The sequence below is a fragment of the Melanotaenia boesemani genome, chromosome 19 (assembly GCF_017639745.1).
Source record: "Melanotaenia boesemani isolate fMelBoe1 chromosome 19, fMelBoe1.pri, whole genome shotgun sequence".
In the NCBI taxonomy this organism is placed as follows: Eukaryota; Metazoa; Chordata; class Actinopteri; order Atheriniformes; family Melanotaeniidae; genus Melanotaenia; species Melanotaenia boesemani.
Window position 1 is genome coordinate 24,074,675 of NC_055700.1, and position 16,584 is coordinate 24,091,258.

At 38.4% G+C, this 16,584-nt stretch overlaps 1 protein-coding gene across 3 annotated transcripts in view; it reads right to left on the bottom strand.

Moving 5' to 3' along the window:
• Positions 1-885: 885 nt before the first annotated feature.
• Positions 886-16,584, bottom strand: part of whrna (whirlin a) — a 199,929-nt gene continuing 184,230 nt past the window's right edge. The window contains exons 10-13 of one of the 3 annotated variants that reach the window (XM_041969776.1): positions 14,339-14,918; positions 13,564-13,730; positions 10,059-10,181; positions 886-1,659 (exon numbers count right to left, since the gene is read on the bottom strand). In XM_041969776.1, coding sequence (XP_041825710.1) covers positions 1,477-1,659; positions 10,059-10,181; positions 13,564-13,730; positions 14,339-14,918 — 1,053 coding nt within the window. In that variant the 3' untranslated portion in view covers positions 886-1,476. The remainder of the gene's footprint in view (positions 1,660-10,058; positions 10,182-13,563; positions 13,731-14,338; positions 14,919-16,584) is intronic. The other 2 variants (XM_041969777.1, XM_041969778.1) reach the window with 2 other exon arrangements.

The following is a 16,584-nucleotide window of genomic DNA, read 5'->3' on the forward strand; positions in this document are numbered from 1 at the left end:
CAAGAAACAGAGATGAGACACCAGATACGTCATTCAGTGATGACTCCACTGCTTTATTGTTCCCCAAAAACTAAAAAAACCACAATAGTTGAAAGTCTGCCTACTCTTTGGTTATGCTGGGGAGGAACATAAGTCTTACTCAAAACTCCCAAAATATTCAACAATTCAACAAGGTGATCTGTTAGGACGTCCTGGATCTCCTGTGATTAAACCCAATGTCGTAATTGGTAAGAGACACTAAATTTAGTGGCTTAAGGTGCATGGTTTGAAAAAAAAAACAACAGACAGACATTGGGCAACTTATTGACACATTAATAATGCATGGCCACATTTTATATCCTACATCACTGGGTTGGGTCCAGATTTCACTGGAAGAATTCACGAGTCGGGTTTGGTAATCATCCTAATGGGTTTGTAATGGTGCGGCATGGTAAAATTGGATCCGTGCAGAACTCCAGATTGTCTTGGCTGCATTGCCTGTACATGCCTCTGTACAGAATTAGGAGCTAATGATCCACAAAGGCCATTGTTAACATGTGTGCTCTCCTTTTTCTTAGTGTCCTTTCATTCATCAATTGGGCATAATGTCATCAGTTGAGATTGTGCGTGTACTTCCAAAGTGATAAACAGATGTGAAGCATCAATCCGTAAATACCACGCACTATGTGACATCATGTTAGGCTCTGCGCATGTGTGCCACTTCAGGACCACTATCATTGAAATGATAATGTCAACGATTATGCAAAAAAATCTGATTTAATAAAAAAACTGGATTTGAGCATTGAGACCTGCAGTGTGAATGTAGTCTATGTCATGATCCTGTTATCCTCAGTATGATTACCAGAAAAGGCCGTTCACAGACCAGATATTACCATATATTGACAACTCAACAGTGTTTACAGTTTTTTTTTATTCATGAGTATTTTTTTATGTGTACCATATATATATATATATATATATATATCTGTCTGTATCTACATTTGTCCATTTTTACATATGGTATAAATCCAAACTTGTAAAGTCAAGCATTAATCAGTCTCCGCTGTACAGTTGTGTCTTTGACAGAAGCAAGAAATAAGAAAAGATAAACAGGGTATGTGACAGTGCTATGATAGGATCCACTGGATTTCAGTCCAGAAGTTTTAACACAGATCAAACAAAAGGTAGAGATTCACTAGTTTTCACTGTACTGCATAAAGTTTCACAGTGGGGAGGTAACACGTTGAGGAAATTCCTGGAGAATGTCCAGGGTGAAAGTAATGCCATGTAAATTAGAGTATCGTGTGTTCAGTGACAAGGTCCTTTATGTGAGAGAAGAAGGGCTCAGAGATCAGATGGTGGTTTGTTTTGTTTGTTTCGGTTTATCTAACAGTTGTGCCATTTAATCAATAGATGCTTGGATGTCTCTGTCATCTTTCTGTTGAATTCCTGCCAGGTTGCTACTCTTGCCATCATACTCTCTCCTCCTGCTCTCAGCTATAGAGCCACATTGAACTCAGTCACCAGGAAGTCCACGTAGTCTCTCTCTTTGGTCTTGAAGGCCTCAGCAATGAGGCGTGCTGCGTCCCTGTGTTCGCGGCCCCTCAAGGAAACCCCATTTACCTCCAGGATGACCTGACCCACCTTCAGCTGCCCACAGTTATGAGCTGAGCCACCTCTCTGGGTGAAAGAGAGAGAGAAAAACAAGCAGAGTAAAAAAAATAAAAATCTGATAATAATGTACAGCAAAATGACACTACGCACACTACAGTAAGCATGCAACCAATGGATCCATGATAGGTTATGGAATGGTTTACATGGAAAATGTGATAGCACTAAAAACATTTGCTTCATTCATCACCTGACTGGACAGTAGGTTTTCATTTATAACTCAAAATGAATTTTAACCTATGCTTGGTGGGTTAGTGGGTGTTAATTTAGAGCCCTGAAGAAAATATACGACCACCAGTAACAGTGATGTATAAACACTTCTATAACTCCTGTACTGTTAAATTATGCAACATCATGCCTTTGAAAAGTGTGAGATCAATAAAAAGGAATGTTTTCCTCAGGTCAGTTGAGAGTAGAAAAAAAGAATAAAAAGATGTGAAATGGGAATAATGAAATGATCAAACTTGTCCAAAAAGCCCAACTTCTAATAATTTAATGCTGACACCATAATAACAGTCCCTGTACATTTTAATTTAAACAAAGTTACTGTTAATTGTAAAAATTCTTTCATGTTAAAACTAATCTTTATCAACAAACTTTACAGTCTTCCTGAAAAAAGGTCCCAAAGTATCCCTGTAAATGTTTTAATAGACCTATTTAGATGCTGAAGGCACAGCAATATCCCATTAAACACTGGCAGAGTTTAAAACCTCCATTATAAAGTTAAATCAAATTTTTAGCAAACAACAGCGAAGCGTTGCTCAGTCTACTCCCAGGTAGAAGTGATACAGTTTTTAACGCCTGCTCCAACCCAGCTTCTTACGGAAATCAGTCCAGACTCCCATCCTCAAACTGAACTTGAGCTGTAATTTTCTGGAGTTAAAAAACTGGGAAACTACTTTATCCTTCACTGAGACAGAGGGCCGACACTCTCAGCCCTCCCAGCGAAGGAATCGACGTAGTGAAATGCATCACAGTAACTGCACACACGTTTAACTGATGCAGCAGCGTCTTTATTTAAGCTTCATTTCTTAAAAGCCCAGTGTGTAAGATTTAACAGCAGCGTATGATCAGATTGGAGAATATAAAACCCTCCCGAGCTTGTAGGTAACACAGCACTCCATGAGGGTATGAAGGGATTCATCTTTACTTGCAAGTTACCAAGTAACAGCTACAAGTAATGAAGGTATGATTGCTGTTTTTTCTTGTCTTCAGTCTGAACCCTTTACATTCTAAATTACAGTCTGGACTGCTCAGAAATGTTCTTGTGGAAAGGACTTTGATTATACATCCACTTTGGATGTTTTCTGCAGTCCATAATTTATGTCAATTATCAACATTCAATGCCAGTGGAGGCTGGAGGAGCTGAGAGGCCAAATGTAATGTCCATCTGAGTGCCATTTATTAAGTTTACACACTTCACCACAAACTCATGAATTTTGAGTGAAAATGCCAGTCTAAACATTCGTGGGTGAGCAAACTGAGCACAGCTGTCCAGTGATTGGGTGTACAGCATGCACCAGGACGCTATCAACTGGAATCAATCTGGAAAACCTGTAACCCAACATCCATCTGGACCCAATGATAATTTTAAAATACTAATACTGCAGTTCATAGCATATTTTCCTGAATGCAGAAAGGAGGGGCAATGTGCTTTAGTGCAGGATCACCACCTTTCCTGTAGGTCTTAGATATTTTCCTACTGCAACACACCAGCTCCACATAACAGTGTGTTGTTAAGTTCTGCACAAGCCTCTTAATGACCCATTAATAATTTGACTCAGATGCACTGCAGCAGGTAAACAGGTAAAGTCTTCAAGACAGTAGCTCAACAGGTCCATAGTTGGTGATCCCTATAATACTGCATCAGAAAAATCATAATATTTTTTAAGGCTTGGAATAAATATGAGATGAGTACAGAAAATATCAATTTATAAAACTGAATAAAAAAAAAAACAACAACAACCACCAATTCAATTTACTAATTAATTTTATATCCAATACTTGCAGTTCATTACTAAATCAACAAGAGCTGTACTTTTCCAACAGACCCAGTAAAACTGCATTATTTACACTGATCCCAGTTTGGTCCCAGTTTAATATCATCATGGCAAAGTCAGCAGTTTAAGGAAACTGCCTTCAGTAAATGTCTCATTTTTCTTCTGAGTGGAGTCAATACGATGGAGTTAACATTATTTAGACCAAGCTAATGTTTACGTCGCTGTGGTGCTCGATGCTAACAGAAATGCTAACATTAGCTTTCATATTACAGTGACAGTGAAGATGGATGTGGTGGAGCCAGCATCCTGGAAAATTATAAGACAGACGTTGCAGTTTTTCTCGCTTATATTTATCCTTATTATTAGGTTTTAATACCCAAAAGTTACAACGGTGCTACAGCAACAAATGTATTCACCATTGCTGCCATTGTTTAATTGCCTGTGTGTGTGGATGCATCAGATCAGTGTTACATCTGGGGACAGCAGACAGGAGATGAGACAGAGAGAAAATCATGGGGAAAAAACAAAACAAAACAAAAAAACATAAAAATAACAGATTGTTCACAAGCCTCAAATTACAAGTCCAAGTTGAGTCTTAAGTCACTGGAAATGTGACTTGAATGCAACTCAAGTTCCTGTCCCAGACTCGAGTCCCCATCTCTGATATTGCATATCAATTTTTTTACATTAATTTGATTTATTTCTCAATTAATTATGTATGCATATTTGTAAGTGCTTTTAAATTTACTAACTTAGTATTAATTAAAATGGTATTCCATTGCAACAACAGTTCATCAACCAGTGCAGTAGGATGAAAAATGTATTTTTATTGATTGTGTCAATTTAATGTTAAAACCCTTGTGGCTCTGACTGCTGAAATCAATTTGCATGATTATGATGACTAAAAACATCAACAAAATGTGTACATGTAAAAATGATGAAAGTAGAACATCATCATGTGTTATAAAGGGTAAAAAAAAAAAAAGACTCCTGGCAAGTGGAATCTGTTAATGGCAGTGGTAACAATTTGCTGCTGTAGGAGTGGTGATTGCGACAGATAACAGCCAGCCGACTGAGCAGCAACATTTATACTTCGTCCCTCAGAAGTTTAGATTGAGACAACTTGAGAACAGGCGTCCATGCCAGGAGAGATAGGAAATACAGAAACCAGGGGTCTCTGTATGAAGGCCCTAGTACTTTAAATAATGCAAAGAGACTGTATTGTACACTATCATCATTCCGCCTGGATAGAGCTGCTTCCTAGCGGAAAGCCAAAAACAAAATTAAACATTTTTTTCTTTCTGACTTATCCCCCCAAAGGAAGTTTATCATTCTGATGGTTGGTCCTGACTGTGGCGACGGCTGAAGATGCGCCCTTTTTGCTAAAGGGCCTAATAAGACTCAGTTAGTGTTCCCCAAATGTCAGAGCAGACGCCAAGCTGAATGTGCAGAAATCCTCCTTCCTCTTCTATAAGAGTAACCTTAAGGCTGTCATGTTATTAATGTCTGTAAGTGTATGAGAAATTTCCTTTTTGCTCAGGGATGTAGTGATGCTATCATGTCCTTGAATTATAACAAAGAAGAATGAACGCATAAACAAAGGATTAGAATGGTGGACATCAAGCAGTTTGAGTGCTGTCTTCTTGCCGTCCAGTACTGACCCGTCCTGTACCGACCACCCGTTGGTGGGAACAAAAATTTAGTACCAGCTGAACATTATTTAACCACCACAGCCTGAGCATGCTGAACATGTGTAGCATCTTCTGATGGCTACTTCCAGTAGGATAATGCACCATATCACAAAGCTCAAATCATCTCCAACTGCTTTCTTTAACATGACAATGGCCTCCACAGTCACCAGATCTCAATCCAATTGGAATGTGGGGGGACGGGAGATTCTCATTATGGATGTGCAGCTGACAAACCTGCAGCAACTATGTGATGCTGTCATGTCAATATGGAGCAAAATCTCTAAGGAATATTTCCAACATTTTGTTGAATCTGTGACATAAAAAATAAAGCAGTTCTGAAGAAAAAAAGGGATCCTATTTGGCCCAAGCAAGTTAAATTTAATGAAGTGGCTTGTGAATATATATTAACAAGGTAATAGAATGAATCCACAGAACTGGCTTTATTGAAATATAACAGCATGTCTTTGTTTGACATGTGCATGCGTGGTGTTTTGCTTTGTTCTTGCCAGCTAGAGGCTCTGCCAACTCAGCTCAAATTCGACAAAATTCTTTTAAGCTATACTTCCAATCTGCAGTATTTTAACAATAATTTGCAGCACATGTTACAATCACATCAAGATGACTGACTATCCACTTCTACACCTGTCCTGCCAGAGACAGCTTCCCTTGCAACAGTTCCACATCTACATGACAACCTAGGTTTTCCCATCATTACCATTACAACTAACAGAGCTCCCCATCAGTTTTGTCATCCCAAGAATCCTTAGACACAATCTTAGGCATATAAACTAGACCCCTACCATACCCACAGCCCCTTCAAATTTTGAAGTGAGTATCCAACAAAAGAACTTCCCCTACAAATTTTAACGTTTAAATGTTTTTTTCTTTCTTCTAAACAAATCTTTTATCATCAATTATCTTACTTTAGAAAACAATATCGACTGTCTCTTTTAACTGAAACCTGGGTTGGCACTGATGCATCAGTCATTCTAGTAGAACAGATTACTGTAAAGTCCTGAGTATTTCCAACCTACAATTGCTCCAGAACTCAGCAGCACAAGTTCTGATGAGGACCAGAGGGCGGGAACACATTACACCAGTTTTAAATCGCAGCATTGGCTCCCTGTGTGTTTCAGGATTGATTTTAAGGTCCTTTTACTCATCTATAAATGTCTTAATAGTATTGGGCCTTCTTATTTATCTGACCTTCTTTTAAATCATGAGCCCTCACGGACCCTGAGGTCCTCTGCTATTAGCCTTTTCGTACTCCAAGAGTAAGGGACAAAACCTACGGCGAGGCCTCTTTCCTTTATTACGGCCCTCGTCTGTGGAACAGCCTTCCAGAGAACCTCAGGGCTGCAGAGGCTGTTGATGTTTTTAAAAAAGGACTGATGACCTACCTTTTTAGCTTAGCTTTTAACTAAATCTTCATTGGAATTATTTATTTGTGTTTTAATTTTTATTTACTTTTTATTTATGTAGTTATTTTTATCAATTTATTTGAGTTTTAGTCTCTTTTAATTTTGTTTTAATTTAGTCTCTTTTAATCTGTTTCATTACATTACTTTTATGTATCTGTTAAACTTTATTTGATCTTTGTTTTAACTTTTTAAAATTTTAACATTTTTTAACATTTGACTGCTTGGTCTGCAGGGTTGCTGCTGCAGCGTTTCCCCTGCCTGGATGGCTGGAGGTCCTGCACTGCAGCCCTATGGCTGTGGTGAGGACCCAGGCCAAACGTGATCAGGGTGGTTCCTGTGATGGCGCTTGCTATGGCCATGGGTGGGTGGGCTCTGGGTGTGGATGGATCCCCCAAATATTGTTTCCTCACAGCAGCATCAAGCCGGATGCTTATTTTATTAGTACTTCTTTACCTACATTTGATTAAGAGAAAAAAAGGGTGTTAGAGTTCTTACTTGGGTAGAATAGAGAGGGAGGGAGAAGTGGGCAAAATGGGGAAAATGGGGGGTGGGAGGTGTTCTTGTGTGTGTGTGTGTGTGTGAGGGGGTATCTGTGTGTACGCGTGTGTAAGAAACTAAAATATTTTGAAATTGCTGTGTTATACTTTTTTATTTAAAAGCTTGTTTTATTTTATCATGCATATATTGTTTTTGTTATGTAAAGCACTTTGTGTTGCTTTTTGGCATGAAAAGTGGTTTATAAACAAAATTTTCTCATTTCCTTTAAAGACTTATTCTAAAATTTGTGATGATGATAATAATAATAATAATAATAATAATAATAATGATAATAATAATAATGATAATAATAAAAGTTTTTTCTTTAGTTCCTGCATTGTCCCAAATAGCTGAGACTCACGAAGCTTTGCCTCTTGGAAAATGCCCATGACATATCATGCTTTACTTATATAACATTCATGTTTTTCTTTCAATTTTGGAACTGGTGTGTTCTTGTCTGACTGAACTAAGAAAAGAAACATAGCCTGCTGAGGGACATACCACAATTACACAGGCAAAACACACATTGTGTGGATCGGTTTAAAAGGAACAGAACATATCATTTCATATTCCTGCATTTGTTTGGGGATTTATATCAACAGCACTTTTTCAAGCCCACCCCCTCAATCATCCTCTAACCACCCACACAGCCACCACATACCCAAATAATGCTTCCATGCACAACACCAAAGCTCCACCTAATAATCTGCACAAAGCCCCTCATCCTTCCTCGCCTTATTACCACAGCTCTCTTTTTTGCATCCTTTAGGACATGCTGTCCTTTCCTTTGGTACCCTATTTGATTTTGAATACGTTGATTTTCAATCCTTTTATCCTTCCCCTCGCAATCAACCTCCCCACCCCCCCTTTTTATTTCAATCACCACCTCTGTGGAGTGGGAGGCTGAGAGACAGCATTGAATGGGATGTGGACTGTAGTCTGAAGCTGGTCACTGCTCTGATCTCCAAATTGTAACTCCCTCGTCCTCTGTGTTTTGAGCTTGAGCAGTGAAAGCCAGGGCAGGCTTTGTTGACTTGCAAATGACTATGGAAGGCAGATATATGCACATGTAGTTGCAGTCATATCGACCCTCAGAGGTCAGTAACCTGTCATTTCTAGTTTGGCTTCTAATATTTGAATTTCTTTCCTCAATACGGACACTGCCGCCAATGTAAATGCTGTGCTTTGCATCTCGTTTTACTGGAATCACCGATCTGAGCCAATGCTTTAAATAAAGAGATACACAATTTGCTCTCCTACCTCCTTCCTTTATCCTCAAACATCAACACACACACACACACACAAACACACAATCACACACTTTACCAGCCAAATCATCTTGAATGACTGCCCTAATCACAGGTAGTCCAGGTTTATTTATGTCATGCTGTGATCGTCTAATGTTGAAATTAAGAATAGATTTAGCAGGATTCTGTGTGAGTTCAGCAGCAGTGTGGATCCATAAATCGCCTTAAATGGCATCAAATCCCTCCTGAATAGAGGGTTTGTTGTAGTTTAGAATCCAAAATGCTCTCGTGATTAATGAATTCAGAAAGAAAAACGAAGGAGATTAACACTCATGCCCCGTTAAAGAAAATAAATTTGTGACTGTTTGTATTTTAAATTTAAACGATCAATATTTGTTGACCTTTCTTTCCAATGAAAGGGTTCTTATATAATTTATAACATGAACTGCAATTAAAATTAAACCAGTTTTGATCATTTATGACCAAGGACTATCACCAGCTGACCCGTCTGATTAATAAGCAAGAAGATTTATTTAGTTGCGCTATTACTTTTTTTTCATAATGTCAGATTGAACAAAAATTTAATTAACCCTTCATGTGCCACTTTTGATCATATACTACTAGTGTTTTATTTTTCTTTTTTGTTTCTTTTTTTAATGCTGTAGTTCAATTTTCTAAGGAAAAAAAAAAGGCTTTTGTTGATAGTAGTATCACATTCAGCTCACCCATCTGATTAATAAGTGAGAAGATTATTTGTGGCACATTATACATTTTTTTTAATATCTCAGATTGAACCAAAACGTTATCCTGGGACTGTCAAACTAGATTTAACATGAGGATTTATGGTCAGGACACCTCCTGGACGCCTCCCTGGTGAGGTATTCCAAGAATGTCCCAAAGGAAGGAGACCCCGGGGGAAACCCCTGATATGCTGGAGGGACTACATCTCTCAGCTGGCCTGGGAACACCTTAAGATCCCCCTGGACGAGTTGGAAAATGTGTCTGGGGAGAGGGAAGTCTGGGCTTCTCTGCTTAGACAGCTGCCTCTGCGACCCGACCCCGGATAAGCAGCAAGAAAACGGATGAATAGTTACATAAGGATTTTAGAGTATGTGATTTGATCACACACATTTCTGGAAGGTATTTTTTAGCGACTGCACGTCAAACCCATTTTAGTAATTTTTTTTGCAGCTATGACATAAGGATTTGTTGTTAAGGGTCACCATAGATATGAGTGGAGCAGCGCTTAAAATGGGTTAATTTTCTTGATAACTTTATTTTCACAAAACTTCAATGGGTTTCCTGCAGAAAAATGGGCAATTGCAGCCAAAATGATTATGTGGTTATAATGAAGTCTATGCCCTTCATCTGTCAAATCTCAGACTTCAAAAACAAATTTCATGTCTAGGGAATAAACAGCCAAAATGATCTCAATAAATGCACCTCACACCAACAGAAATTTTCTTTACAGGTCATGAAGGTTAACCAAAATGTCTTTTTCCCCCGACTCACCTGTATTGTGACGATTCGTGGCAGCGGCTGGCGAGTGTTGGCTCCGCCCTCAATGGCTATGCCGAGGGTGCTGGCACTCTTTGGCACCCTCACTAAAGTGGAGGTGGGCTCCAACAGTCCCGGCTAAAAGAAACAAAGAGAAATTACACAAGTTACAACATAAAAACATTATAACTGAGATAACTACTTCTAAACACAAGTGTATTCACACCATCATACTACTTCCCTTGGGGTGGTCTGGCTGCCTTTTGTGCCATGCATACATATTTGTCAGCTCGTGTTTGTTTTTTCTGATCAGAAATAAATTTTTCGTAAAGTTTGTAACTTTTTTATGTACACACAGTTGTGAAGATAAGGGTTAACAGCTTCACAAGTTAGAGGTTAAAAAAAACACTAATTAATTTTTATTTCTTCCTCCTTATCTCCATTTCAGCTCCTGCAAAGCTTCTGTTTTCATATGGGTCTTTCTTTATTCTGTGAATTTTCTGAAAATACTCCCGGGGTTTTATGTCAACAATAAAAGATTTACAAGATTCATAAACCAGGAAACAAGCTTAGAGGTCATTTCATGGGCAGACACAGGACCTTCCCTCTCTTCTAAGTCTAATATGAGACCATTTCTTTTTTTTTTTTTACTGTTATGCTCAGTTAGTGTTTTGTTATGCAATAAATGTATTTATGTTAAACAAAACAACTTGGTTAAATAAATCCTGAGACTCTCTATTTGACCAGAGGGAGCCACGCTGGGCTGTCATGACTTGAAGTAAGAATTGTAAGTATTAGGAGCAGAAAAACATTGAGGTACCTCTGGCTTCTAGATTTACAAATTGAGAACTGTTTATGAAGCAGTAAAAAAGGGCAAAATTGAGACTACTGAGCATATAAGATGATGCCCCTGGATCAGAAAACAGTATGTGGCAGTAATGCATTGGACAATCTGCAACTAAATAGAAAACAAGAAGACGAGCCAACATCAACAGAAGTGATGGGAGGTTTGACGATTTTAAAATATTCAGGTCTTTTGGCTCAACTCCCTACGAAGAGTCACCCCTATAGTTTCCAAGTAGCTCATCAATTAGTGTTTTATTACTTGAAGCTTCTATATTAGCCTAATTTAGGAATTATGAAATGTTGTTTAACACCTTTAATGTTGTTTAACACGTTAATGAAGAACATTTATGCCATCAGTGAAGATGCAAAGGTTACATGCACCAGATAACTAGCACTTGGCACGCAATGCTTCTGTTGTTGCGTTGTGTTTTCTGGTCTTATGAGAATGCAACGCAGGTGTGTCATTGTAAAGTTTCACTGCCTACTAGAAACCTGGTATGTGCACTACATCGTTTCTGGTCCTATTTGTATTTCCACTGCATGGAGACAGTTTTCATTCCTCCTGTTGTGTAAATTTTTTTTTTTTCCTTTTTTCAAATACACAAAGGAACAAGTTTTATGTGGACATTTTATGGCATAAACAGGGTCTTATATGTATGAGTCATTACCCAGATCAAAAGAAAAGATGCCTATTAACACCTTTAGCCGTTAAGTTATCATTGGTGTGCTATGAATGTTTGGATCAGAAATTGGTTTGTATCGCCTCCTGGTACATGTATAAAGCCTCTGCTGAGTGTGTAATATTCTTAGTTTTGGCACTTTGATGTGTCATAACATTTTAACTGCAGCAAATGGGCTCCTCCGGTGAAAAATATCCTGTTCATTAGCAGCTAACTATCCAAACACCAACTTTAGCCATTTACAGGAGCTGCAGCTCTGCAAGGAGCTTAATGTGGCAACGCAAGTGTTTGCCTGGTTTGGTCAGGGATTTTGTAGAATTTGCCCGAACAGATCCCTGGAATTTACTCCCTTGCAGTAAGGTCTGCAGTTTTTCCACTTTTCTGTTGATACTGTGGATATGTGCAGATACATGTAATAATAATATGAAAACTAAAGGGAGCTTCATCATCTTCAGTGAAAACAAATTGCTGTGATTTCCACATCATATTCTTCATCCCGTCCTCTTCACAGCACTCCGTGTTGTAAGGGGGCATCTCCAGAGGAGAATTCCCACTGAAGTGTGAACATGAAACTTTATGGAAAGTCATTGCCAGGTGCTTTCCAGTGCTCATGGGATTAAATGGCTGATTTATCTTATTATAAGGACAGAAAACCCCAAAAGCATGTTTTAGCTTCCCAGAAATTCTAGAGCAAGAGAGAGAGAGAGAGAGAGAGAGAGAAAGAGAGGGAGGGAGAGAAAATTTCCACTACATAAATAGTTTACAAAGGTATTGTTAATTATTCTAGGCCATATTTAAATGCCATGCATGTCATCAGCTGCCTGCAGTTCTGCTGTCTGCTTTATGTTTATCAGGCATACAGATGTAAAGACTTTCCTTATTATTCAGGCAGCTTTTTAGGAGCCTATAATTTTTTTCAGCACCCCCTTTATGACACTCAGTGAGAAGCAGTCAGTGGTAAGAGCTTGATGCATTGTTAGTAAAAAGCATTTTAGGATACACAGTCAATTTAGCCCTCAGTTTCATACATAAGAAATTCACATTGAAGAAAAGAAAACGGTTAAACAGCCTCTCATCATAAACAGTCAAGACTACTCCCATCCTTACTTGTTATTCCTGGCATCAATCAATAAGGACCAGAGAGCGATTTGAGTTTCATTACATTACAGTGGAGCGAGTGGCTGAATAAATGATGGAACATGTGAATGAATGACATAAAGCAACGAGTGAGACAAATATAACACACTGCATGAGCAAACAGGGGGAAGAGAGAAGAAATCACAGTTAGGATTGAGAGCAGACTCTGGAGGAGGATTAGCAATAAAGCAAATTGATTTATCAACCTGTAATTTTTAGCTTGTTTTTACCTACTGCAAAACACACACATCTGTACCTCTGTATCTGTGAAAATCAGTGTTAACATAATACAATCATCACCCTATACATGTAACAATGTGATGTGACCTCAGTACTTTCATGTCCTCATTTAAGTTAACAAAACAAATTACAAAAAGCTGTATTAGAAACTAATGCCAGAGATAAAAATGTCCCTTTATTCTTGAAAAAATTACTTTTTAGGTAGGAAACTTTTAAATGTACCAGGTTTAAAAAACACCCCTGCGTTATAAGTGTACGTCCACACGGAGACGGAACTGGTTTTGTTTTTTAAAGGTTTTCCATAAAGATACTTCAACCCAAGGTATTTAAAATTCTGTCTTTAGAACTTCATTTAAATTATTAAATGTAAATTTCCTTCTATGTTTAAGACCTGCAAGAAATTTCAAGAAAACATAATATTCTGCATTATGAATTCCAAGCAATGGAAATACTCCAAGTGTTTTGCTTTTGTGTTGGGTTTCTACTGTCTGGAAAAATACAAATAAACATTGGGAAACTACAGCTTTTTTTTTCATTTTATCTATATATATATAGCTTGACTATAAATTCCCTGCCACCATGTTTAGCCTATCAGCTGGGCTCAATCACCCTCTCACCGGTTTGGAGGGGTTGTCCCCTCCGCCCCCCTGGTTGTCTCGGGGGTGGCGTGTGCGTGAGGAATGAGGACTACTGTTTTTGCTGACGTGTCCTGTCTCAGCTATGTCCACGCCGCTGTCCTCACTGAGGGTTTGCCCGCTGTCTGACAGCTGAGACAGGGCACCACCTGAGGGGAGGCAGGCAGACACAATGTCAGGAAATATCATGATCTACGTTAAAATCCTCACTTCACCATTCTCCTCTTTTCCTGTACATCATCTGAAAACAGCTTTCTAGACTTATACATGGAAACGAACAGGAATTTTCTTCAGATGAAGCTGTTTTCATTCTGAGCAGACTGTTAGATTTTTTGGGGGAAATGACCTGATTTTATACAATTTCATACAAAATAAAATTCTCATTAGGATTAGTGATGTTTTTAATGCAGTATCCATTAAAGGCAGCGCTCTGGGTAATTGCTCATTTCAGCACATTAAGCACAAGTAAATACATGTTCAGAGACTGCACTCACAATAATTGTACCCTTCATCAGAAAAGATATCTGTGATCATTACAAAGGCTCAGAATCTGGCAAGTATCAGTAATACAGCCATATTGCAGGGTACCTTACCCTTGATATATAGCTCTCTCAAGCAGGATTGATTCTGCTAATCATGCATACTTATTATCTGCTCATCATGTAAACAACTCATGACTCAAGGGACCAAATAAAGTTATTCTAAAATCTAAAAACTGAAAGTGTCTGACATTATGACCCTGGAGTACGTGTCTTACCTCGGGCTTGTGGCAGGGGCCGCACCTCATTGACGTCGGGTTCTGCGTTGGGTCTGTGAACTTCCACCATAACAAACTGCTGTTTGGTTGCTGGAGAGGAAGCTGGGATGGGTTTGGACATGGACACTGGTTTAATGGGAAAAGAAGGAGGTAGGGGTGGAGCAGGGAGTGGTGGTGGCGGTGGGGGTGAAGGGGACCGGACAGGAGTTTTGGTGCCTCTGCCGGGGGACTGTACCCTCGGGAAGGGGCCGATGTTATGCTGTGTGACTGTGGCCAACTGAGCGGATGTGATTTTGTCTTTCTTGGGTGGTGCTGAGGTTTCTTTCTTTATGATGGCAGTGTAGTCCCGAGACGGGTCTTTTGGGCGTTTGTGGTGTAATGAGGGTGAAGCAGGGGCGTGTCCCGGCTCTTTGCTGTGACTGTGAGAGGGTGGGGCTGTGAAGTACAAGCCTGAGTGGGAGGATTCGGATGAGGGGCACTTGTTGAGAAGGTCTCGTCTACTTGGACGCTTCTGCGCCCCCGGAGGGGGAGGAGGCTTGAAGGAAGGGGGGGACTCAGCTGTGGTGGACTGAACATCATCCTAAAGTGAGAGGATATATTCATCATCACTGATTATGGGTGTAACTAAAATGCTGTACAAAGCATGGTGGTACAAAACCTCAAGCTCAAATCATTGGATTATTTGTACTGTAGTGAATTTGCAGCAACAACATTCAAAAGCTTCAACTTTTGCTTCTCAATGGAAAATGAATCATCTTTGGAAAATTGAAACTTAGAAAATATTACTCCAAATAAGCTCAGACTTCAGCTCCTTGTCAGTGGATTTGTTTACATGCACAGAAATAGTCTGACATTTCCCTGATTAAGGAGTGTCTGGATAAGACACTGCTCCATAAACATTTCTGAGTGTCCTAAAGGTACAGTGTGTAAGAGTTACTGACATCTCGTGGTAGAAATTACTTGCAATACAAAGCACAGCTGTGAATGGACGGTGGCCATCAGTGGCCACAATTCTTCAAGAAATAAACATGCTGAGATTTGCGAGTGGATCTCAGACTGAAGCTTAGAGGGTTTTACTTCACTCACAGAGTTGTTTGTCCATTCAGAGACACTGTAGTGAAAATGGTGGCACAGATAAGGCAGCTGTCATGCACGTGGACCCGCAGCAAGTAGATATAAATGGTTCATTATAATCGTATAAAAACATAATAGTTATTTAAGCCAAGTGATTGGATACTAATAGAAACACAGTTTTAATGATACATCAAATTTTCTTATACTGACCACTCATTTTGTTACATTAGTCAAAACATGCTGAATTTTCTTTGTTATTTACTAGGTCAAAGTTTGTTTCCACTATTTATCAGTCTCCTGGGTTCAATTATATCTAATAAAGCTCTAAAATCTCAAAATTCAAAGGAAGTTAATTGAGTCAGCATGCAAAATTTATGTTTAAGTATCTTATGGTAGACACTTGTAGCGCTCTCATTTCAGTAGCTGCCATTTCCTCTTGAAAAGAAATCATTTAGTCAGAAGTCAGGCAATTAAAAGAGCCTTGTTTAGTTTAAAATTTAAAAAAACAAAGTTTGATTATATACGTATTCATGTGCCACATTAGATGAAGATTATTTATAAATATTTATAAAAGTTGTATATATCTCTGATTTGAGGTCTTGTTTAGGTGTTTCTTATTTTCATCTTTAACTCAATACAAAATTATAAGTTTAAAACAAATAATTTAATGAACAATAGTTTTTTTTTTTTTGTTTTTTTTTTTTTAGGGCAAGATGCACGGCCAAAACAAGTTTTATATAGTTTATATTTTGTTCCCAAACAATCTTTTAGATTAGTAGTAAATTTATGTCTATTTAAAATAGACATTCAAATAGCGAGGTTACTTTCATTAGAAATAATGGAGACTTGAGTGTTTTTATTGTTATAACTGGAAGTTAGTCACATAATTGTGTGAAACATTATGTGATGCACACTTCTGCTTTATGGCACATATTAATAAGTTGGGATCTTCCTATCACTGAAGAACAGATAAGAAGATGCACTTTTATAAAGAAGAAACTTTTAAATATGTTTTTTGTAGGGGATGTATTTTCTGGAGATGCTCTTGAAAAGGTTGATGAGATATTGAATTGCATTTGATTTTATTTTAATATTGCAATTTCCCCCTATATTTTATTTCTCCATATAATTTAACACATCACATATGGTCGATTATCATGGTTTTTGGATTT